General features: G+C 49.5%; 1 protein-coding gene across 6 annotated transcripts in view; it reads right to left on the bottom strand.

The window, feature by feature from the left end:
- Positions 1-25,712, bottom strand: part of ACTN4 (actinin alpha 4) — a 141,595-nt gene that overhangs the window by 45,097 nt on the left and 70,786 nt on the right. For all 6 annotated transcript variants that reach the window (XM_060257498.1, XM_060257500.1, XM_060257502.1 and 3 more), the window contains exons 2-5: positions 15,236-15,350; positions 13,854-13,973; positions 4,786-4,872; positions 1,968-2,055 (exon numbers count right to left, since the gene is read on the bottom strand). In XM_060257498.1, the coding sequence (XP_060113481.1) occupies positions 1,968-2,055; positions 4,786-4,872; positions 13,854-13,973; positions 15,236-15,350 (410 nt within the window). The remainder of the gene's footprint in view (positions 1-1,967; positions 2,056-4,785; positions 4,873-13,853; positions 13,974-15,235; positions 15,351-25,712) is intronic.

The raw sequence follows: 25,712 nt of genomic DNA, 5'->3' as shown, positions 1-25,712 counted from the left end.
CGAACCACCTCCCAATTCCCTGCCATGCAATTTTTTCCTATCCCCATCAAGTCACAACTGATTGAGAGCAACCCCCATGGGGTTTTCAAGGCAAGAGACGTTCAGAGTTGGTTTGCCATTGCCTTCCTCTACGTCAAGACCCTGCTGTTTCTTGGTGGTCTCCCTTCCAAGTACTGACTGGGGCTGACCCCCCATTAGCTTCCGAGATCTGACAAGAATGGGATAACCTGAGCTATCCAGGTCAGGGTTGTGTAATCTTATGAGCTGTAAAAATAAACAGATATATTATCTATGAAATGGCATTAGACAGCCTGTACCATAGTCAGTGATGGGGGGGGGGGGAATTGGAAATTAAAAAATTTCCCAATTCACAGTTTAAATAATGTTAGCAAGAGGCAGCAAATGCACTATGTATGAGCCTAGACCGGGGTGGCCAAACTGTGGCACAGGAGCCACACGTGGCTCTTTCACACATATTGCGTGGCTCATGAAGCCCCCACCGCTCTGTCAGCCAGCTTGGAGAAGCTGTTTGTCTCTTTAAATCACTTCTCCGGGCCAGGTCAACCAAAAGCTTTGAGAACGCATTTGAAGTTAAAGCTGATTTGTTTCCACCTCTCCCTCCCCTCATCTATTTCCTTTGCTACCTACATTCCTTGCGGCTCTCAAACATCTGATGTTTATTCTATCTGGCTCTTACGTTAAGCAAGTTTGGCTACGTCTGGCATAGACTGACAACAAGAAGCTGGGAAGTTTATCACATGAAACTGTCTTATACTGAATCGGACCCTTGGTCCATCCAAGTCAGCCTTGTCTACTCAGACTGGCAACAGCTTTCCAGAGTCTCAGGCAAGAGGTCTTTTATATCACTTACTGCCTGGTAAACAGGGATGCTGGGGGATCAAACCTGGGACCTTCTGCATGCCAAGCAGACGCTCTACCACTAAGCTAGAGCCCCATTGCATGGCTCTCCAGGATCTCAAGCAGAGGTCTTTCCCATCACCTCCTGCATGGTCCTTTGAACTGGAGATGCCGGGGATTGAACCTGGGACCTTCTGCATGCCAAGCAGATGCTCTACCACTGAGCTACAGCCCCACTTCATGGCTCTCCAGGGTCTGAGGCTGAGGTCTTTCCCATCACCTCCTGCCTGGTCCTTTGAACTGGAGATGCCAGGGATTGAACCTGGGACCTTCTGCATGCCAAGCAGATGCTCTACCACTGAGCTACAGCCTCACTTCATGGCTCTCCAGGGTCTCAGACTGAGGTCCTTCACATCACCTACTGCCAGATCTTTTACCTGGAGATGGTGGGAACTGAACTTGCCAACCAGATGCTCCACCAGTGAGCCACAGCCCCTGACTATGTTTCATATCCCACATGTGACTCATGGAACGTGACTGATCTGCACTGTAATAGTGCCAACGACCAGTGTTCCCTCTAAGCTGAGTTAGCATGATCTAGCTCACAGATTTTTAGCCTACAGCTCACACATTTTTGTCTTAGCTCAGGAAAAAAGGCCCCAGAGCACAATAATTCATGCAGACGCTCACAACTTTAACGCCAGTAGCTCACAGCTTTAATACCAGCAGCTCACAAAGTAGAATTTTTGCTCACAAGGCTCTGCGGCTTAGGGGGAACATTGCCGACGACTATAAAGAAACAGACTAAATTAACATATGTGGGGTGGAAAGTTCTTCCACAGAAACATTCAGAATCAGGAACATTTTCTGCCCCACGTCACAGATCGTGGCAATGGGCTTCCCACGGTTCGGCCTCTAGCAAGTGCCTTTAGTTTGGGCTGCTGGCTCATGGGAAAAGAAGCTATTGGCCTTGTCTGCCAAAGCTTTAACACAAGACCGATGTCAGGAAGCGATCGCTTGCAGCCTTCGATAGGCTCAAGCGTTTTGTAAAGGTGAAGTAGCGAAGAAGAATGAAAGACTTCCGACAAGGTAGGGCTCAGATCCGTTACCTGATGTGGAAGTTCTGCACATTGACGTTCTTGTAGGGAGCCGTCTTCCGCTGGCACCAAAGCAGCAGGCCTTCTTTGGCCGAGGTCTCTGCACACGGGGAGGGGGGGGGGGATGAAAAGGAAGTTACAAAGCTATATCCAGGAGGAGGCTTTCCTAAAATGGAGCCTTAACCGAAGGCGGCAGCTGGAAAAAGTGCAGGATGGAACCAGCCCGAACCTAGAGAGAAAACTGTGGAGGATTCATACAGGACGATTGGCACATTCAGGAAATAAGTATGCTTAACCTTCAGTTTCTTATATCTCGCAGGGTACACAGAGAAGGGCTCCATTAGTGCCAGGAAGGATCTTGTGTAAAGCAGGTCTTTGTGCTTACTTTAAAAAGGGACTTACAAAGTAGTGTTCCCTCTAAGGGTTAGAGAATCTACTCTCGATTCCCAGCATCAAAGAGGCCAGGCTCAAACAACCAGAGTCAGGGCCTTTTCTGTTGCGGCTCCTGCCTGGTGGAATGAGCTTCTGGAGGGGGTTAGGGCCCTGCAAGAGTTCTCACAGTTCCGCAGAGCCTGCAAAACGGCGCTCTTCCACCAGGCATTTCCGAATCAAAATAGATGGCAACAGAAAATAGACATTACGCCATCTGGCCCAAAGAAATATTATTATTATTATTATTAATTGTATTTGATGAATCGCCCTATCCTGGCCATAGACATCATTTGGCCCACCTCAAATACTCCATTGTGACCTGGGATTTTTAGCTTAATACGCCAAATTACATCGACTGAATTGGCAGTTACCAGCCATTATTAATACAATCTACAATCTACTGAAAGACTAAATAGCACCTACCATTGTTGTACGATACTGTTTTGTATGTTTTTTTTACCTATGGCGTATTTTATATTTTTTTAAAGAACGGCTTACGAATACTGGTTTTTACGACCTTTCAATGTGAGCTGCCCTGAGTCTGCTTCGGCGGGGAGGGCGGGATATAAGTCAAAGAAATAAATAAATGTTGAGTTAGTGTGAGCTATCTCACAGTTTTTTAGCCTCTGGCTCACACATTTTTGTCTTCGCTCAGGAAAAATTGCCCCAGAGCAAACTCGTCGATGCCAGTAGCTCAGAAAAGCTCACAACTTTTGATGCCAGTAGCTCAGGAAGCAGAATTTTTGCTCACAGGACTCCGCAGCTTAGAGGGAGTTCTGAGTTAAGTAGTAGAAAAGCTGCCTCATAAAGGAGGGCAGGGAGCTGTTCCCGTTAGCAGCAGAGAACAGTACTCATCATAACGGGTTTAAATTATGAGTGCAAAGATTCCGACTAGATATTTGGGAGGGGAAATCCCCAGTACAAGTAATTCAGCAGTGGAACCGGCTGCCTAAAGAGGTGGTAAGCTCCCCCTCACTGGCCGGAATAGAATCATAGCATTGGAAGGGACCTCCAGGGTCATCTAGTCCAACCCCCAGGCAGGTCTTCAGGCAGCAGCTGGACAATCACGTGCCAGGGTTGCTTTTAGGCTGATCCTGCATTGGTGGTGGTGGGGGGTGTTGGACTAGATGGCCTGTATGGCCCCTTCCGACTCTATGAGTTTATGGCTCTGCTGGTAACTAACCCCGCCTCCTTCCCCCCAAGGCCCATTCTCTGCCTTCACATAACGGTAGAATTAGATCAGGGGTAGGGGACAGTGGCTCTCCAGATGTTTTTGCCTACAACTCCCATCAGCCCCAGCCATTGGCCATGCTGGCTGGGGCTGATGGGAGTTGTAGGCAAAAAAACCATCTGGAGAGCCACTGTTCCCTACCCCTGAACTAGATGCTCAGCAACAAGCGCAGGATCCCTAGTTCAGTGTTTGATGCTGATCTGCAAAACAGGGATACAAGTGCAGGAAGGGAAGCTGTTCACCAGCCTCTTGTCTGGTTTCTCTTGGGTGCTTCTCCAAACCAAATTCTTCCCCAGTCAGAGTTCCTGGAATACCGTATTTCCCCGCGTTACCCCAGGACACTAAGCCCATGTTACCAAACTCTCCTTCCCCACAATGAAAGTACACTGCACTCCCTTTTCATGTATGCCAACACTTTTCTTTAGTCTGTAAAAATGAAGCATGCTGGTAGAAATTCACATGCTGTGGGGGGAAATGGGAAGCTGTGTTGGTCTGAAGCAATAGGACACAATTATGGTCCAGCAGCACCTTTAAGACCAACAAAGTTTTATCTTGTGTGCGCTCACTTCCTCAGGCGATAGGAAATGGAAATAGACTCATATATCTTATATAACTTATATACAGTGGGTTGGATAGTAAAATTAGCATAAAGAATAATTAAGACGTTTTAACAGATTAAAAGGACAATAAGCTTAATTATATGGCTATCTTCTGTTAAAGGTTAAAGGGCCTTATGAGTGAACTTTGACATAGAACAGTGTATATTTCTGAGAAAGGGATATACGGGGAGGGGGCAGTCTATTTAGCCACCAGGGGCCAGATCTGTTCCCTGCAGTGGAATCTGCCCACACTTTACAGGCTCACTCTGAGATCAAGTATTTGAAAAACAGCGACACGGTTGATAAACAAAGCGAGGATTATCGGCAACTACACAGCTGTACGGAGAGTGATTTCTTAACAGCGTTCTACTGGGAAGCAGGAAGTGAGGGATGGCAGGGGAGGCCACCATCCTGGATCACTGTGAGGCCACAACACTTTGCTGTTTGGGGTTTTTAATCTTCCTCTCCGCTGTATCAAAAACACAGCATCTGTACAGCTGCTGCGGTTTGGCCAAGAGGAAGCACGGAGAGTAAACTGACACCGTGCCACAGAAGGGCTGGTTCCTACCTTCCACTGAGATGTCCTGAATGGCGAATCGGAGGATGATCGTCCAGATCATACCCAGGGTCATCTTGGCATTGCCGTCGACGATCTCTGGAAGGGGAAGGGGAGGAGAACATTAACAGTGGGGAAAAGGCTGTGCCGGCGACCATTTGACTGCAACCACTGGTGTTTCCCAAACTCCTGGTAGCGCAGTATGTGTTGAAAAAATAGGAGATCTGCTTTGCTCTTGCAGCTGGGAATGCTTACTTTGTGAGTATGTGTAAGAACAACAGGCCTGCTTGGTGCTTTGAATGAGCCAATGATCTGGGTTCATCTTGACGGGAAAAGAGGCACACCCAAAACAGTGACTCATACAGAGATGCGACAGAAGCCAACCACTCTCAAGAGTCTGTTCATCTTTGCACTTGAAGTACCAGAGTTAAATTACGATCACCAAGAGATGTGTCAAGCAACGCTGACCGGAAGGAAGCCAGGCAAGTAAATCATGCAGAGTCGCCACTGGCAGCCTCACAAATATCCAAAGGCTATTTAACACACGGAATTCACTGCCACAGGAGGCGGTGCTGGCTGCAAGCATAGACAGATTCAAGAGGGGACTGGATAAACATATGGAGCAGAGGTCCATCAGTGGCTCTTAGCCACAGCATACTGTTGGTACTCTCTGTCTGGGGCAGTGATTCTTGGTGCTCGGTGGGGGGCACAGCGGGAGGGCTTCTAGTGTTCTGGCCCCACTAATGGACCTCCTGAGGGCACCTGGTTTTTTGGCCCCTGTGTAACTCAGAGTGTTGGACTGGATGGGGCCATTGGCCTGATCCAACATGGCTTCTCTTCTGTTCTTATGTACCTTCTGATGGCACACTCTCCACTCCTGCACTACAGGCAGCTGGGGAATTATTACCATGGCCTGTGAGAAAAGGAGTCAGTAGAAAAGTGACTGAACTAGGGAAGGCCACTGGGAAGCATCTACAGGGAGGAAGTCCTTTCCTGAGGCAACAGACTCCGTCATCCACACCATGCTTAATTGCCGGCTTGCTGCTTGCCTGTTCAACTTCTCCATTGGAAAACACATTACAGAATAAGTCTCTGACACTCTTTCCCCTCAACAAGCACCAGTAGAAAGACAGCCTTGGAACCGAGTTTCCTGCCACCGGGGGAAACAAAAGGAGAATGGGAGCCAACTACCGCCGTTTAGAAGAGGCAAGTACAGGCAGGCCTTATGCTTTTCGTGGGCAGGCAATACCTCCTCCTCCCCCCTGGATTTTAGCAGCCTCTGATGAGGGCGCTTGCAAGGAACAAAACGCTCTCATCCAGCAAGGCAACTCTTTTGTACTCACAAGGCCCTGGAGATCTCAGGAAGGACTGTGGGCGTGTCACAATCCTGAAAGGTTTTTAGAAGTACCACTGAGAATGGGATCCGTTGCTTGACCTCCACTTTTGCTCTTTTTCTGTTTTTTGAACAGAAAAGCAAGTTTCAAGGCCTTATGACTGCGAAGCTAAGCCTTAGAGCTATGCAGACAATTCCTGCTGAGATCTCAGGTAGAGGTTTTGAGAATCCATGTTGGATCAGGCCAATGGCCCATCCAGACCAAAACTCTGGGTCACAAAGTGGCCAAAACCCAGGAGCCATCAGGAGGTCCATCAGTTGGGCCAGAACTCCAGACACCCTCCCAGTGTTGTTCCCCAAGCACCAAGAAGACAGATCATCACTGCCCCAGACAGAAAGTTCCATCTATACTTTGCAGCTAATAAAAAAAAAGGTAGTCCCCTGTGCAAGCACCAGTCGTTTCCAATTCTGGGGTGACGTTGCTTTCACAACGTTTTCACGGCAGACTTTTTATGGGGTGGTTTGCCATTGCCTTCCCCAGGCATCTACACTTTCCCCCCAGGAAGCTGGGGACTCCTTTTACCGACCCCGGAAGGATGAAAGGCTGAGTCAACCTGGAGCTGGCTACCTGAACCCAGCTTCCGCCAGGAATGAACTCGGGTCATGAGCAGAGCTAAGGACTGCAGTACTGCAGCTTTACCACTCTGCGTCAGCCACTGACAGATCTCTGCTCCACATGTTTCTCCAATCCCCACTTGAAGCTGTCACCACTGGATTCCACATGTTAATTACTCTTTGGCTGCTTAAGGTTAGCCATGAGGGAAGAGCTGCTCTGCCATAATTTTTTCCACTCCCCGTTACAAGCAGAAGCAGCCCGAATTTTGCAGAAACGCTATCATGCAAGGTTTGTTCTGTGCGTATCCTCACTTATGCCAGTTACAGCTTTCAGCGGTTTGGAATTTGCAATTGCCCAGGCACAGAATCGTGATTCTCAACCCCTCTTCGCCCCCAATTCTTTTAAGAATGGAGCACATCTAAGCCACCAGGAAGCCTGAACGCAGCTGTCGATCCTCCTGCCAGATTGTGTGTGCCTATCCTTGCCAGATTCGGGCAAGATGAAGGGCAGGGGCAGGGAGGCTGGTTCAGCTACTGGGAGAATTTAACGAGAGACGCTCGGGGCCAAGCCCGTAGAGGAGGGTCTCTGGAAGCAATATGGGTGAGGAACTTGGCTGGTGCTCCTCAAGACAAATGCAAACATTCGGAAGCAGGAAGGATTAGAGTGGAGGGGAAATGCAGAGCAGTGACAACTGGGGAGGAGAGGGAACGGCACACAAAGGTGACCAGTTTGGCAAACGCTCCTGCAACCTGAGATGCCACACCTGACAGGGCACCTGTCGGAACAGGCTCAGAGCTCTCGAGGGCAACTCGCTTTCCCAGGTTAGGTCCCAAAAGGCAGGAGGGGGTTGACTGCTGCTGGATCCCCGGGGCCATTTGAAGAAAAGAAAAAGGGCTGCCCTACACACTGAATCAGGTCGGTGTTGTCTACTCAGACCAGCAGTGGCTCTCCAGGGTCTCAGGTTTTCCCATCACCCACTGCCTTGTCCTTCTTCACCAGAGATGTTGAGAACTGAACCCAGGACCTTCTGCATGCGAAGCAGAGGCTCTCCCCACTGAGCCATGGGTTGTTTTGTCTGGCCCCAGCATCACCGGAAACAGCAAAGGGCAGAGAAGACCCTTCAGCTATTGTCTGCTTCGGATTAGTAACTGCAAGTGGACAACTTGTACAGTGGCAGCGGCTTGCATGTAGTGGCTTAGATCCTACAAGTTCTTTCTGCTGGCAGAGGTGCCTTCCTTCTCCTAAGAGATGATGTTTCCGCTAATGGGAGGGATCTGCAGCATCTAACCAACTCCACAAACGAAAAAAGCTGCACTGGATCCAGCCAGCCAACCACTTTTATGAAGCTCGCAAGAAAGGCTTTTCTCCCTTTCCCACAACTCGTGGGCATTCAATGAAATTGCTGAGCGGTCAGGTTAAAATGGATAAAAGGAAGTCCTTCACCCAAAGGGTGATTAACATGTGGAATTCACACACACACACACTCTCTCTCTCTCGGCTTGGCTTCGCAAACGAAGATTTAAGAAGGGTGCAATAGTCCACATCTGCTGCAGGCTCGCTGGTGGCTGACAAGACCAATGCGGGACAGGCAGGTCCGGCCACAGTGGCTGCAGGGAAAAGTCTGATTTAGGATTGGTGCTGTAGCAGTGCGATTCTTCCTCAATCTCCTTTTGTCCTCAAGACCAGCTATGCGTGCGTTCTCAAAGGAAGAGACAGCCTGGTGGATGGTGTGTCTCCATGCTTTGCGATCTGAGGCTAGGTCAGACCACTGGTGATGGTTGATGCGACAGGCGCCAAGGGATTTCTTCAAGGAGTCCTTGTACCTCTTCTTTGGTGCCCCTCTATTTCGATGGCCGGTGGAGAGTTCGCCATACAGGGCAATCTTGGGAAGGCGGTGGTTTTCCATCCTAGAAATATGCCCTGCCCAGCGCAGCTGCGTCTTCAGCAGCAGTGCCTCGATACTGGTAACCTCCGCCCGCTTGAGAACTTCAGTGTTGGTCACAAAGTCACTCCAGTGGATGTTGAGGATGGTGCGAAGGCAGCGCTGATGAAAGCGCTCGAGGAGTCGCAGGTGATGACGGTATAAAACCCACGATTCGGAGCCGTAGATGAGGGTTGTCATCACAACCGCTTTGTAAACATTGATCTTTGTGCCTTTTTTCAGATGCTTGTTGCTCCACACTCTTTTGTGCAGCCGGCCAAATGCACGGTTTGCCTTTGCCAGCCTGTTGTCAATCTCCTTATCGATCTTGGCATCTGAGGAGATGATGCACCCCAGGTAGCTGAACTGCTGGACTGTTTTCAGAACTGATTCACCCACAGTGATGCAGGGAGGGTGATAATCTTCCTGGGGTGCAGGCATATATATATGTGTGTGTGTGTGTGTGTACACACACACAAACACACACATATATTGGCCACTGTGTGACACAGAGTGTTGGACTGGATGGGCCATTGGCCTGATCCAACATGGCTTCTCTTATGTTCTTAAGGCTGCTTGCTCCTGCAATCAGATATTCAAAGGTAGACTGCATCTGCTCACAGATGCTCAACTCAGTAGAGGCTAATAGCTTTTCAGAGACTGGACTTCTCTTATCCATAGGTCATCCCATGGAAAAAGGTAGCCAGGGGCCAGGGCTAGGAATGGAAAGGCCGAAGAGAAAAGTGGTTCAGGAGTTTGAAGGAAAGAGAATGCAGGGCAGAGGATGCTTTGAGAGAAAGGAAGCTGGGAGGGGGGAGCAGAAAAGGGATGGTGGCTTAGTGGTAGAGCATCTGCTTGGTAAGCAGAAGGTCCCAGGTTCAGTCCCCAGCCACTAAAGAGGGTCCAGGCAAGTAGGTGTGAAAAACCTCAGCTTGAGACCCTGCCAGTCTGATTAGACAAGACTGACTTTGATGGACCAATGGTCTGATTCAGTATAAGGTAGCTTCATAGATTCATATGTTCAAAAGGTCCACAGTCAGGCTCTCAGAGTGAAGCTGACAAGGGGATTGAACCCTTTCCCTGTGAAGAACGGTTAAAGAGGTCAGGGCTCTTTAGCTTGGAGAGACAACTATAGAAGTTTACAAAATTGTGCATGGGCTAGAGAAGGTAGAGAAAGAAGTACTTTTCTCCCTTTCGCATAGTACAAGAACTTGTAGGCACTCCATGAAATTAATGAGCAGTAGGCTTAGAAGAGATCAAACCGAATTCTTCGTCAACAAAAGAGCTACCGTATTTTTCGGTTCATAAGACGCTCCGGACGCACCTTCCTCCTGGGGGGAGATCCGCTGCCTCCGCCTCCGATCCCGGCGCTTCCCCCGCGCCTGCCTGCCTGGCTCCAGCTTTGCTTCCAGCAAGCGCTGGGATCCCTCCACGCTGCCCCCACCACAAACCCAGCGCTTCGCGAGCGCCGGCTGCGGAGGGGGTAGCGTGCTTCCTCCGTGCCTGTCTGCCTGGCTCCAGCTCTGACGCTTACAGCAAGCTCCAGGATCGCTCCCTCCGCCCTCCAATCCCAGCGCTTGCTTTAAGCATCAGAGCTGGAGCCAGGCAGACAGGCACGGAGGAAGCATGCTGTCCCCTCCACAGCCGGCGCTCACGAAGCGCTGGGGGCAGCGTGGAGCGATCCCAGCGCTTGCTGGAAGCAGAGCTGGAGCCAGGCAGGCAGGCGCAGGGGAAGCGCCGGGATTGGAGGAGGCGGATCGCCCCCCCCCCCGGAGGAAGGTACGTCCTATCGTCCCTTCGCTCCATAAGACGCAAACACTTCCCCCCCACTTTTTTTTGGGGGGGGGGAGTGCGTCTTATGGTCCAAAAAATACAGTAATTAACATGTGGAATTCACTGCTTCAGGAAGCAGCAGCGGCTACAGCACAGTTTCAAGAGGGGATTGGAGAAACATGGTGAAGAGGCCAATAAGTGGTTATTTGCCACAAGGTATAGATGGAATACTTTGCTGCTCTCTGTTCTTCTGATGTGGCACTGCTGGTGGACCTCCTGATGGCACCTAGGTTTTGGCCACTGTGTGACACAGAGTTTTGGACTAGACAGGCCAATGGCCTGATCCAACATGGTTTCTCTTATGTTCTTCACCTGAAACAGAATGAACAGCCGTCTGAGTCTTTGGTGGAAGGCCTGTAGCCAAGTCTCTTGTTTTAAATCCATGCCTAGTTTCAAATTTAGTCATGAAATTCTGTGTGTGTGAGACAGTGAGCGATCAACAAATTCCCCCCCACTCAAAAAAAATCCCTGCAGTTTACTCAGGGGAGGATTTTTTTCTGACCCCCTAACACAAATCAAATCTATACAGTGGGGTGGAGAAGCAGCAAGCAACTAGCAAGGAACAACGGTGCAGCGGGGTGGGTGGGAATCTGATTGAGGGGACAGGAATATTTGGTCATTTAAAAAGAAAACCTGTAAGAAATTTACTGCAGGTCTGGCCAGGCTCAAAGAAGGATCAATCACACAGACCCGGAAGAATAAAGAAGAAAATGTTTGGCTGGCTATTTTGATCCAATTTGCTCCAAAACGCCCGGCAGTTGACCAGCCCCAGAGGAAAGGACTGTTCCTTTGGCCAGCCGTCGCAGACAGTTGTGTTTCCATTTCCCTTCCTCTCTGGCTCCCAAATGACTTTTAAAAATTGCTTCTTATGGATCTGGCTTCCTGCAGATGTGGGAAGAGAGGGGAGAGCCTGGAGGAGGAGAAGGAGAAATCTTGTTTGTGTCTTTCCAGAGAACCCGCTTGTTCGCTGGAGACAACCGAGCTCCAAGACGGCCCTTCCAGGCCCTGTGGCCGCCTCGCATGAAGCCTGCTTGGCAGCCGCACGGCTTGAGACACAATCGGAAAGGTGCACCAGGGCGACTCAAATCCCACAACCTGTGTGGCAGTGAGACCAGCCTGATCCCATATGCCAGCTGCGTTTGGCCCAGCCATCTTGCTTCCTTGCACGCCCTTCCTTTGCCCCCCATTAAAACAATGCTCTGATTGCAAATTCTTCATTCTGCTCTCCTCCGTTTTAGCCTCACAACAACCCTTTGTGGTATGTAGGTTAGGCTGAGCATGTGTGACTGCCCCAAGGTCACCCAGGCGAGCTTTCATGACATGAGTGGGGATTTGAACCTGAGCTTCTGGAGTGGATCTGGGAGGTCCCACCCAATGCAGCAGGGTTGGAAGCCTGTTTTTACTTGAGAGCTCTTCCTGTTAAGGTCTTCGGGTTTCCTGACCCCAAATTCACGTTTCTTTTGCGGGCGGCTCCTTGTTCTTTATGCGGACAGTCTGCTACACGATTTGCTTTTAGCTTTTGTGTACCGCAAGCTACTCTGAGCCATCTGGAGGAGTGGGATAAAAACCCCAGGCAGGGATAAAAACTCTGTGCGCGCTCTCTCTCTCTTGTTTTGCACTATTTATGCTGGTACTGTTACTTGTGGGAGGAGACAGGGACAATGCACTTTACTCTCCCACCCCCACAAAAAAACCCCTGGAATTCTTATTCTGTTGGTCTTTTGGCTTCTAAGATTCCAGCAGGGGTTGCTCGTGCACGCTCTTGGGAGTCTGCTTCCACAATCATGAGGACTAGAAACTTGGAAAAAAATGAAATCAAGCCAGGTATGAAATCAGCCCCACGTGAACAGAAGCTGCTTGCACCAAACTTAAATCAGCCCTTTGAGATGCAGTCAAAAAGCCGAATGCTGCCCCTGCAGTTTTGTTCTTCTTTCTGTATGCTGAGGAAATCTTGGTCTATTTACAATCACATTGGTGCTCTGGCCCACTGAACTGAGTATTTTTTAGTGTAAGATGTATCCACCACACAAGAACTTTCACCCTCCCACCAGTGGTCACACAGGCTTTGGAGTCTTTTGCAGTCAGCTCTTCACAATCCCCTTGAGAGACAGGCTAGGGCCAGAAAGAGGTCCTTGACCCAAATAAACTTCACGGCTGAGTGAGGAATTCAACTCAGGTCTCCAAAGTACACTGGCACCGACTCTCAAACGCATTAACCCAGGCAAATTTTGTCAGTCACAGAGCCGTGCTCTGATCCACCACATCAAGCCCCCCCCCCCTCCCCGAGTCCCTCCGTTATGGGTGGGGTTCGGGAGAGATGTCAAGCAGCCCAGGTTCAAACAGCTGCAGAATTTCCATTTCCATGATGCATAACACAACTTCGCTGGCGCTCTCTGAGCCTGGCTCTTTGTTTAACCCAGCAATCTGCTTGCATTCTAGCAGAGACCACAGCACAAAGGCCAAATACCTGCTTTGCATACAATAGAGTCCTAGAGTTCAGTCCTGGAGGAAAGAATCTCAGAGGGTACAGACACTGGGAAAGGGTTTTCTAAGAAGAAGGTGGGGAGGAGAAACCACAGCATTTATAAGAACGTAAGAGAAGCCATCTTGGATCAGGCCAATGGCCCATCCAGTCCAACACTCTGTCACACAGTGGCCAAAAAACCCAGGTGCCATCAGGAGGTCCATCATTGGGGCCAGGACACTAGAAGTCCTCACACTGTTGCTCCTCCCAAGCTCCAAGAATACAGAGCATCACTTGCCTCAGACAGAGAGTTACATAAGAACATAAGACAAGTCATGTTGGATCAGACCAATGGCCCATCCAGTCTAACACTCTGTGTCACACAGTGGCCAAAAAACCCAGGTGCCATCAGGAGGTCCATCATTGGGGCCAGGTCACTAGAAGTCCTCACACTGTTGCCCCACCCAAACTCCAAGAATACAAAGCATCACCTGCCTCAGACAGAGAGTTACATAAGAACATAAGAGAAGCCATGTTGGATCAGACGAATGCCCATCCAGTCCAACACTCTGTGTCACACAGTGGCCAAAAAACTCAGGTGCCATCAGGAGGTCCATTAGTGGGGCCGGGACACTAGAAGCCCTCCCACTGTGCCCCTCCCAAGCACAAGAATACAGAGCATCACTGCCCCAGACAGAGAGTTCCATCAATACACTGTGGCTAATAGCCACTGATGGACCTCTGCGCCATATGTTTATCCAATCCCCTCTTGAAGCTGGTGAAGCATAAACTAAGCAAGCCCAAACGATTTGGGCTCTAGCATCTTCAGTTCAAAATTCAGCTGCCCAAGATCCTGCAGGGAGACTGAACAGGTGACACGGACGTGGATGGATCAAGCTTACCACTAGCTTACCTTCAGCTCCTATGGAAACCAGTTTGACTCCTTTGCTCGCTATGAAATCGAGAGCCTTGTTTACATTGTTGATCTTGTGCACCCTCATCTTCCCTCTCTCCGGTTTTGGTAATCGTTCCCCTGAAAGAGGCCAGATTTGGGGGGAGGGGGGAGCGAGAAGGGAGACAAAAGTTAGCTGCCTTGGTTACAGAGTTCAGGTTTAACAAGACAAGAACTCAACTGGTCTTGCAAGACAAAAGTGTTTTTTGTTTTTTTTGGTGCTGCACTAAAAACAAGGAACAGAAAAATCTAATGTTACCACCCCAGTTCGAGTACTTTGGGGAAGAAAAGAAAAGAACAGAAAGGAAGCCTTGTAGCAGCCCTTTTTCTCCAAACAGGGATGTTGACAAATGGGACAGAATCCCATTTTTGAGTCTGTCAGCAAAGCCTGGAGTCACGCATAGCCTTAAAACAAGTGGACGGGGGGCCAAAATAGGCTTCGCACAAGACACCCGTGACCAGTTCCTCCCAGTCTGTTGAACCCTGGCCTTGCAGGCTGAGCTATTTGGGTGATAACTGTGCAAATTAACACAGCTAATTCCGAGTGTCGGACTGGAGAAAGTGGGGAACCTTCTCGCAGGAGAGTCCCGACTGGGCCTCAGGAACAGCTACTGATTAATAGGCTTGGGACTGTCTCAATTCTCCCCATATGAGCCCCGGAGATCATTACGATCAGCAAGTCAACATCTCTTGACCATCCCCGACCCCAGGGATGTCCAGATCGCCTCGACCAGGACCAGGGCATTCTCAGCCCTGGCCTCAGCCTGGTGGAACCAGCTCCCTGTAGATGTTCAGGCCCTGCTGGAACTGTTGCCATTCCGGAGGGCCTGCAAAACGGAGCTGTTCTGCCAGGCCTACGGCTGAGGCAGCCGGACGCTCACACCTATTATACCATCAAATTGGCCTCCCTGCACTCTTACTCAAGTTGGGCAAATACAGTTGACATCCTGGACACCTAGAGATGCTTAACTGATGTGTCCACACCATTCCACGTCGCTTTAACTTTAAATTTAAACTTAACTCTGCGTCTAAACGGTTTAACCTGTATGAATTTTAATCTGTTTTAAGTGTCTGATTCTGTTTTATTGTTTGGACGTTTTATTGATTGTTTAATTGTGCTGGAACCCGCCCTGAGCCCATTACGGGATAGGGCGGGCTATAAATTGACAGAAATAAAGAAATAAAAATAAATAAATATGCTAGCCACCCAGAGGCCACCAACACATCCTGCCACTTTAGGCTGCTCCGCACCTCCCACTGTTCGTGATGGAAGTACAAAGGCTTGCACTGAGAAGAGCATAAGAGGGCCTGAGAGCAGAGGCAACAACTAATGGGAGCCTCACCTGAAATGACCTCCAGCAGCAGCATTAGTTTGAGGCCGTCGCGGAAATCTTCGTCGATATTCTCGATCTGCGTGCCGGCTTTCCGCAGGTGGGAATTGCACCATGCTGTGAAAGTCTAAGAGAAGGGAGAGAGAGAAAGGTGAGGGATGGCCTTGCGATCGCAGGAGGCTGCAAATGATGGACACTGCGTTCACTTAAACCAGGGAACATTTTTTTTTTTTTGCCAAGGTCCATTTGGATATTTATAACATCATTCGCGGGCCATACAAAATTATCAACTTAAAAAAAAGAGTGCTCCGCCGAGGGAGAATGATTCAGGTCAGCAAAATTAATACAAATAATTGTTTTTCTATTTGAAGTCATGTGGGGAGAGCCTAATTTGGCACACACACACACCTGGCCCACAACCCTAGAAAATGTCTAGGTCCAGGGCTTTTTTTGTAGAGGCCACCACATGGCTAGGCTAGGCTCGGCCCAGCAATCCCCAAGGGCCAGACCAAGTGATCTTGAGGGCCAGACATTCCCAACCCCTGGCTTAAACAAAAGGTGACATTCTCAGGAGGCTGAACTCCACCTCCATCACTCCATTCTGCTCTTTTGGGAGGATCACACACCACACACAGTGTCTCCCACAACTAAACACGGGAAGCCCCCAGAAGATCACAACTTCGGCACAGACCGCTCTCCGAGATGAAACAAGCACCGGTATTGTAGAGTTTCCCACCATGTGGGTCAGGACCCAAAAGTGGGCTTCTTTTTGTGAAGCCTCTGGAAGAGGGTCGCAGGCCAGCCCTCCCTAATGGCCACTCCTGCCCCTTTCCATTGCTTTCTCCTTTACCCTGCAATGCAAGGCACGACCCCTGAAACAGCATCTTCCATGCCATGTTCGTTGGTATCTTTTCTTCTTTGCAAACACTTGTCAATCAAGCAGAAAGATGATAATGATATTGGATATCCTGCCCTCCACTCCGAATCTCAGAGCGGCTCACAATCTCCTTTATCTTCCTCCCCCACAACAGACACCCTGTGAGGGGCTGAGAGAGCTCTCCCAGAAGCTGCCCTTTCAAGGACAACTCCTGTGAAAGGCTACGGCTCACCCAAGGCCATTCCAGCAGCTGAAAGAGGAGGAGTGGGGAATCAAACCCGGCTCTCCCAGATAAGAGTCTGCACACTTAACCACTACACCAAACTGACATTCTGACAGTCAGTAGAGCCAATTTCTTAAAATCTTAAGGGGCATTAAGAGGCACTGATGGAGAAGAGGAGGACGGTCAAAGGCTGGGATGTCGGAACGCCACTTGCTTGGGGTCTACAAGAAGGGATAGTTGCACCCTTTGTGTGACGGCTGCTGTTTTCTCAGAAACAGTCTAGAAAATAGAACACCGACCTCACAATTTGCCTAGGGCAACCACAAACACTGGGCCAGCCCTGGATGGGTCACCATACCAAGTAAATTTGTACTTGGAGGGGGGGCGTGCCTCCGTGCCAAAAAGAAGGGGTACTGCCTGCTGCACAGGACAAGACTGAATCCAGGAATGCCTCTTGATGCACTGCGGAGGCATACAGCCTGCAAGAGTTCAGAAGTGGCAAACACTTTTCTACAGGCTGCAAAGGCAACACCAGCCCGGCTGCATGGGGAGGCCCTAGCAGGGTTGCAAACGCATGGGCAAAGGAAGTCCCCAAGGGACCAAGATGTTGGTGGCGGGATGTGGCTCAGTGCTACCGGCGCCAGGGACTTCCTGTCAGGAGGAAAGGCATTTCTTGCACTCTCCACCCCCACCCTCAGGCCTGTGCTGCACAAAAGCACGCCTGCTCTAGCCAGGTAGCAAACATCCCTTTCCCCAGTGGTGGTGCTAGAGAGGCAGATCTCCCCTTCCCCCAAGCTGCCAGCCAGAGAAGAGCGGAACACAGAAAGAGACAGAGAGGTCGGTACAGTACAGAGAACAGGCCATCTCCTTCCTGCTAAAAAGTTCAAGGTAGTCCCCTGTGCAAGCGCCAGTCGTTTCCGACTCTGGGGTGACGTTGCTTTCACAACGTTTTCACGGCAGACTTTTGACGGGATGGTTTGCCATTGCCTTCCCCAGTCATCTACACTTCCCCCCCACAGCAAGCTGAGTACTCCTTTTACCAACCTTGGAAGGATGAGAGGCTGAGTCAACCTGGAGCTGGCTACCTGAACCCAGCTTCCGCCTGGATCGAACTCAGGTCATGAGCAGAGCTTAGGACTGCAGTACTGCAGCTTTAACACTCTGCGCCATGGGGCTCTTCTCCTTCCTGCTACCAGTAAGGAAAAGGGAAATCCCATATTGGGGAAGATGAAGGGGGAAACTTTGTAGGAGAGCCCGCTTTCCCCCTGCTGAACCGGGGAGGCTCTTTCCCTAATGCTGGTGTACTCCTCTTGTAATTCACGTTTTGCTTCTAAAGAGGGAACTGGTCTCAAGAAAAGGGAGCACTTATGCTATTATTTACTTATTAAATTCATTTTTAAAAAAAATACCACCCAATTCCCTGTAAACAGTAGAACAAAGTAGGAGTCAAGTGCATCTTTAAGACCAACAAAGTTTTATTCAGAACCTAAGCTTCCGTGTGCTCCAAGCACGCTTCATCAGATGAAGAATCAGGTAGAGTGTGCAGAGCTACATATAGCTGGTAGGCTGTTGTTTAGAATGCAAGATGGTACAAATTTAAGATACAATGGAAAGGAAAGGTCCCCTGTGCAAGCACCGGTCGTTTCTGACTCTGGGATGATGTTGCTTTCACAACGTTTTCACTGCAGACTTTTTACGGGGTGGTTTGCCACTGCCTTCCCCAGTCATCTACACTTTCCCCCCAGGAAGCTGGATACTCATTTTACCGACATCGGAAGAATGGAAGGCCGAGTCAACCTCAAGTCGGCTACCTGAAAACCCAGCTTCCATCGAGTTTCGAACTCAGGTCGTGAGAAGAGCTTAGGACTGCAGTACTGCAGCTTTAACACCTCTGTGCCACGGGGCTCTTAAGATCCAATGACAGAATAGTAAAATTAACAAACTGAACAAACCTTTGATCTGGGTGCCATGAGTATGAGAAAGCAATAAAACAATAATATGTCAAAAATGTGAGAATGTCTGTCAATCACTCTACTATATAAACCTGGGTCAAAAACAGGGTATTACTTTCCCAGAAGTTTTTCCATCCAACTAATTTACCTTCCAATTTCTAAACATTAAAATTACAATAAAATTCCAGTATCAGTTGAATTCTGTCAGACTTCCATTCATGCCACCACCTTACGGGGGGGGGGGGGGGGAGGGGAGAGGTAAGTGTGCCAGACAGACTGACGCCATTGCTGTCCTCAACCAAACACCTGGCAGAACATCTCTGCCTTATAAGTTCTGGGGAACTGCAGTAAGTCCCACAGGGGACAGGTGTTACTCAGCAGAGAATTCCAACAGGTTGGGGCCAGGACACCAAAAGTTAGGAAAGCCCCTCTTTCATCACAGTTTGACAATCAGCGGCTCTTAAGAATAACTAAGGGACTCCATTCATGATTTTGAAAGACCCCAGATGCTCTCATGAAAGGGCCAACAGCAGGTAGAAGCAACAGACAGGTGGGGTGGGTGTGAAACTTGCTCTCCGGCTTTCACCCCCAAAAGGGGCTCGTCTGTGGCAGAGAGACAATGGCTGGAAATTCCAGTTGGCCGGACAGGTGTGGCTCTGGATTGTAGACTGCAGGACTTTGTACGTCATCATCATCGTCATAAATATTTTTCTGTCACCTTTCTGTTTAACCAGGATCCACAAAAAGTTCGCTTTCTACATTCTCTCCCCTCCATTTCTAGGAGGGTAAGAATGACACGTATAAGACTGTAATTGTGTTTTGGGGGAGGTTGATTCTGCACACCACAAACTGCTGTGGCTAAAACGAAGAAGACAGCGAGGGATGAGATGATGGTTGTGAGGCTGCTTTTCCAAAGAAAGCTGTCGGTGAGATTCAGGATGATGCTGAAGTGACACGAATGTGCTCTTCTTCCGCCATCAGGCCTGTTTATAAGGAAGGAGATGACACCCCGTGACAAGCTTGTGACTTGACTGACGCGTAGCTGGAGACCAAACTCCCTCGCTCAGCCTTGTACTAACCCACAAAGAGAGCGTTAAAATAAAATAAAAAAACAACAACTAGCCATCTTGGCAGTCGGTGCGTGATGCACTCAATGCATCTATTCAAAGGATCGCCAACTCGCATTCAGTAGATAAAAGTCTCCCTTACCTGGACACTTGGAGCGAACACCTGGTGTTCTCAAGACAGCTACACAAATAGCTATTTGTGCAAAAGAGCAATCTGCCTAATGCTGGGGTAACCCAACATGGTGCTCCAGTACACTGGTGCCTGCTAACACCTTTCCCGAGGCCCGACAAGTATCTTTAGAAACTGGGCATGGCCAGATGGGGCTTTTGAATGGCTGTGCAGGGTTTTTTTAAAAACTGCTTTGGCAGCAGCTGCCACCACCGCACAAGGATCTTCACTGTGTGACTGCCCTACCGCTGCATATGTCCAAGAAAGTATTTTTTTAAAAATAGTACATTCATTTTAAAAGGCATTCCTGCTAAACTGAGCCTCTGCCAGAAATGCTGACGGGTTACTATTACTGTAATACATAAAACTCACTCTCTGACACTCCGCGGTTGGCTCCACCTCCTGTGGCAGCCATTTTGTGGTTGTGCCCACCACCGTGTGCCAGAATTCCAAAGTCGCTGCAGGCTCAAGTGTTGGCCTAGCGCTTCACACTGAGACTAGAGTTAAGACGTGAAGAATGAGTCTCGCCTTCCTTTGCTGAAAACCGAAACGGCAGCAGCGCTGAGGGATCATGGATTCTGCTGGATTCTGGCTTTGGGAAGACAGGACCTCCACCAATCAGAATTCCTGATGGGCCTCAGTTCGTTAGATTATGTATGTGGACCGCCGCACAAACTTTTCCTTGCCAAGAAACAGGCACACGCTATTTCAATTTAATTTATTTAAAATATTTATGAGCCCACTTTCCTTCCCGACAACGAGGACCTGAAGCAGGCTTCTAATAAAAGTTTTCCAACAATGCTGTGGTTTTCAGATTCCATGTGAGACCTTACTGCAGAAATGGGAGCCGTGATGGATTTCTGAACTCCAAGCTGAAGGTGCGCTTCTTCCCCACTCTTCCAGGGACAAGGAGATCCCTCCTTCCCAGTTTAACTCAACTGTAATGAACTTCACAAGTTATAGAACAAAGCAAAAGTCAAGTGGTACCTTTAAGACCAACCAATTTTTATTTAGAACGTAAGATTTTGTGTGCTCTTCAGCACACTTCATCAGACGAGGAATCCAGCACAGTGACTTGGCTCACTGTGCTGGATTCCTCGTCTGATGAAGTGTGCTTAAGAGCACACGAAAGCTTACGTTCTAAATAAAAGCTGGTTGGTCTTAAAGGTGCCACTTGACTCCTGCTTTGTTCAACTGCTTCAGACCAACACGGCTGCCTGCTTGGATCTATTCACAAGTTATAGATATCAACAGCCCATCTCTGGGAGAGCCAGTTTTTGATTAAGTGTGCGGACTCTTATCTGGGAGAACCGGGTTGGATTCCCCACTCCTCCGCTTGCACCTGCTAGCATGGCCTTGGGTCAGCCATAGCTCTGGCAGAGGTTGTCCTTGAAAGGGCAACTGCTGTGAGAGCCCTCTCCAGCCCCACCCACCTCACAGGGTGTCTGTTGTGGGGAAGGAAGGTAAAGGAGATTGTGAGCTGCTCTGAGACTCTTCGGAGTGGAGGGCGGGATATTAAAAAAAAATCCAATTATCTATCTATCTATCTATCTATCTATCTATCTATCTATCTATCTATCTATCGAAATACAGTTAAGGAGGGGAAAGAGAAGTAAAGATCACTTGCCTTTCCTGCCTGGTCACCTAGAGCAGTGGCCCCCAACCTTTTTGGCACCAGGGACCCGTTTTGTGGAAGACAATTTTTCCATGGACCAGTGTTGGGAGGTGACGCTGGGGGTTTTGCCATCCCAGGATGCCCCCCATGCCCACGCCACATCCCTGACTCCCCATGGGGTTTTTAAATGGGGGGACACTGGGGGTGTTTCTGCCTCCCTCTTCCATTTAAAGACCCCCACCAATCAGTTGATCGGTGACTACTCACAAGTCTGCCTTTTGCACATCCCCTCGAGATGGCAAGTTCTAAGCAAACACCAGTTTCTCTGCAACAACCAAAACAGGCCTTGCTGGGTCAAGACCAGTGGTCTATCTGGTCCAGTATCCTGTTTCACACAGTGGCCAACCAGGTTGCCCTGAGGGGCCAACAAAGGCTGAGGCTTTCCCCTGATGTTGCTTCGGTGGCCCTGGGATTCAGAGGCTCACCCACTCTATGGAGTCATTGTGCTAGTAGCCCTGGACGGACCTCTCTTACAGGAATCTGTCTAATTCCCTTTTCAAGCCATGTACACTCATGTCTATCACTATATGCCCAGTGGCAGTAAATTCCTAATTTTAATTACTCACTGAGTGTACATCCTTTTACCCATCAACTTCCAATAAGCCCCTAAGTTCCAGTATTATGAGAAAAGAGTTCTCTGTTCATGTTTTTCATCCCGTGCTTGATTTTAAAAGCCTCTGTGTGTCACTTCTCCCTTAGTCATCTTCTCTCTAAAACAGGAAACGCTCCTGCCTCTTTTCCCTTTCCTTCCAGGGACCCCAATGCATATCTGACTCTCTTCCCCGCAGCCCAAAACTCTACAAAAGTCAGTCACAGGCATGATAGACTCTCTTGCTACCACTATGTCCCTGCACAGCACGCACTGTGGCCAAAAGCCAGACTCCCCCATTTGGATGTGCCTCGGTGAGTTCAAATTAACCTAAATGGCAAATGCCACAGGTGTGCCTGCTAACTGCGGGACTTTTTGGAATGCCTTCCAGTTACTCAGAAGGAGTAAGTTTTGAGCGCTAAAGTTATTCTGCATTAAAAAGGTGATTCGTGATGCTCCAGCTCCAAACCCACGTGCAGGGGTCAGTTTGCGGATGAGAAATGGAGAGTTGCAGAGCTCTGGGCAGGCCCGGCTTTGTCCAAACGACGTTGCCTAACCCCACTCATTCAGAAATTTGTCAGAAGGGGCTGATTCATCGGCAGGGAGGCCGCACGTGGTTTGCCACGAAGGCTGAGATGAGCAGCATGAGGAGATGAGAACGGAGCACCCAGAGGGACTGAGTTTATCATCCTCAGCAGGGGTCGCTTTGTAGAAAAAATAGGTGGTGGAGCTCATCCAGGGATTGCCAGTTTGGTGTATTGGTTAAGTGCGTGGACTTTTATCCGGGAGAACCAGGTTTGATTCCCCACTCTTCCACTTGCAGCTGCTGGAATGGTCTCGGGTTAGCCATAGCTCTCGCAGAGCTGTCCTTGAAAGGACAGCTTTCTCTCAGCCCCACCCACCTCACAGGGTGTTTGTTGTGGGGGAGGAAGATAAAGGAGGTTGTGAGCCGCTCTGAGACTCTGATTCAGGGTGGAGGGAGGAATATGGTAGTTCAGACCTTATTTTGAGTTTCAGAGCTTTCAAACTGTCTTCACAGAGCCAGTTTGGTGTGGTGGTTAAGTGAGCAGACTCTTATCTGGGAGAACCGAGTTTGCCCACACTTCCATCTGCAGCTACTGGAATGGCCTTGGGTCAGCCATACCTCTCACAGAGCTGTCCTTGAAAGAGCTCTCTCAGCCACACCCACCTCACAGGGTGGCTGTTGTGGGGGAGGAAGATAAAGGAGATTGTGAGCCGCTCTGAGACTCCGATTCAGGGTGGAAGGCGGAATATAATCCAATGTCATTGTCGTCTTCTTCTTATGTAGCTGCACCTACTATTCAATGGACAAGGAGGGGAGGAGGGGGAACCCTCAGAAAGGTTCAGGAGCTAAGCTCCTGTGAGCTCCTGCTGAATCCGAGGCCTGATCCTCAGATGGGTGGATTCTGCTCGATGTGAAAAGTGGCACCAGGCTCCTTGGTGGTCTTTGAGGAGGAGGAGAAGGACTACTTGTAATGCCCTCTACATGGGGCTGCCCTTGTCCCAAATCCAGAAACTACAGTTGGTGCAGAATGTGGCAGCCAGGCTGTTATTGGGGTTCTCCATGCAGATGCACATAGAACTGCACTGGCTGCCAGCGGTATACCAGATTCGCTACAAGGCGCTGGTTATTACCTTTAAAGCCCTATATGGCCAAGGACCTGCCTACCTTACGGGCCGTCTCTCCCCATATGTTCCCCAGAGGGTACTTAGACCTGGAACGCAAAATTTACTATCGATCCCCGGGCCAAGGCAGACAAGACTGAAAACAACTAGGGAAAGAGCCTTCTCAATCGCTGCCCCCCCTTTGGTGGAACCAACTGCCTGAGGAGGTCAGAGACTTGTGGGCCCTTGCCCAGTTCCGCAAGACCTGCAAGACAATATTATTTCCGTTAGCTTTCAACTAAAATCACTGAAATACTAGAAGACGACGACATTGGAGTTATATTCTGCCCTCCACTCTGAATCTCAGAATGGCTCACAATCTCCTTTATCTTCGTCCCCCACAACAGACACCCTGTGAGGTGCGTGGGGCTGAGAGAGCTCTCACAGCAGCTGCCCTTTCAAGGACAACCTCTGCCAGAGCTATGGCTGATCCAAGGCCATTCCAGCAGCTCAAGTGGAGGAGTGGAGAATCAAACCCTGTGAGGTGGGTGGAGCTAAAAGGGCTCTTTACAGCAGCTGCCCTTTCAAGGACAACCTCTGCCATTGCTATGGCTGACCCAAGGCAATGCTAGCAGGTGCAAGTGGAGGAGTGGGGAATCCAACCCGGTTCTCCCAGACAAGAGTCCGCGCACTTCACCACTACACCAAACTGGCTCTAAAGGATGCCTAAGAATAATGAACGCCACCTGTAACTAAACAGTAATTAGCACCAAATTGTTTATATTGTTTTAACTGTTTTAATTGATGTTTCATTTAACTGTTCTATGGTGACTTCACTGCATGCTGCAAGCCGCCCTGAGCCTGCTTCGGCGGGGAGGGCAGGATACAAATCGAATAAACTAAACTCAACTCAACCTGGCTTGCTGAGCAACAGAAAGCGACGGAGGAAAGAATCTGGAAAAGGCAGTTTAGCATGCGGGCGGTGTGTGTGTGTGGGGGGGAAGGCTTCACCCCTTCTTCTAAAGGACAGCAATACACCCGGCGTGCAGGGCGGGGAGGGAAAAAAAACAAGCCCAAAGTCAGTCCCCAGACAAAGGGAGTAGTGTGGGTTTGGCCCTTCAGAGGCGTCAAAAAGGATTTGATGGGCAGGGTAATTGTGCCACCCTGGTACACGGCAGGCAATCACAAAAAACAAACAAACTCCAAGGCTTCCCCCACTTATCTCAAGCAAGCGGGAAGGGAGGTTTCGTATCCGAGAAGGCGTTCTTGCAAGATAAGGGAACCTGTAACCATGATGCAAATCCGGGCTGGTAGTCAAGTCGAGGGTTGCCAGCATTGGGTGGGGAAACACCTGGATTTGGGGTGTGTAGCCTTAGGAGGGTCTTCAGCAGGGTGCAACGCCATAGGTCCCACCCTCCAACAGAGCCGTCATCTCCAGGGGAAATGACCTCTTGTCATATGGAGATCAACTCTAATAGCAGATCTCCAGGCTCCACCTGGAGGTTGGCAGCCCTGGGCAAGCTGCTCTTGCAGCCTGTGGCTTTCTGAAAGGGAACCTGCTTCTTCCTGTTTAGCAATGGACAGGAACCTATGTGCACTGATGAAACCTGATGAAAACTGATGAAACCTGCCCCCTCATTACATGCAAAAACATCTAGGAAGCGGCATGTTTAAATGCAGGGTAGCAAAGAGAGGGTGTTCCACTGCAGGCGGATCCCCTTCAGAGTTTCCTCGTCTGCCGCAGAGCCACAGTCTCCTCCTCCATGGCCACGAACTTCCTCAGCAATACAGAGACAATTGTGATCTGTCTTGCAGGGCCGCTTTAATGATTATAGAGTTGTTAATGTGCAGAGTGCTCTGAATACTATGAAAGAGCTCAATTCTGCTTATATATGTTATACCAGGGGTGGCCAAACTTGCTTAAACATCAGATGTTTGAGGGAGGGAGGGAAGAAGGGAAGGAAGGAAGGAGGGAGGGAAGGAAGGAGGGAGGGAAGGAAGGAGGGAAGGAGGGAAGGAGGGAGGGAGGGAAGGAGGGAAGGAGGGAAGGAAGGAGGGAAGGAAGGAGGGAAGGAAGGAGGGAAGGAAGGAGGGAAGGAAGGAGGGAAGGAGGGAAGGAAGGAGGGAAGGAAGGAAGGAAGGAAGGAAGGAAGGAAGGAAGGAAGGAAGGAAGGAAGGAAGGAAGGAAGGAAGGAAGGAAGGAAGGAAGGAAGGAAGGAAGCCATATAGAATAAACATTAGATGTTTGAGGGCAGGCAGGCAGATATTGGATTTATATCCTGCCCTATACTCTGAATCTCAGGGTCTCAGA

This window comes from Heteronotia binoei, chromosome 17, assembly GCF_032191835.1.
Source record: "Heteronotia binoei isolate CCM8104 ecotype False Entrance Well chromosome 17, APGP_CSIRO_Hbin_v1, whole genome shotgun sequence".
NCBI classification, from domain to species: Eukaryota; Metazoa; Chordata; class Lepidosauria; order Squamata; family Gekkonidae; genus Heteronotia; species Heteronotia binoei.
This window is presented reverse-complemented; position numbering and strand designations above follow the sequence as displayed.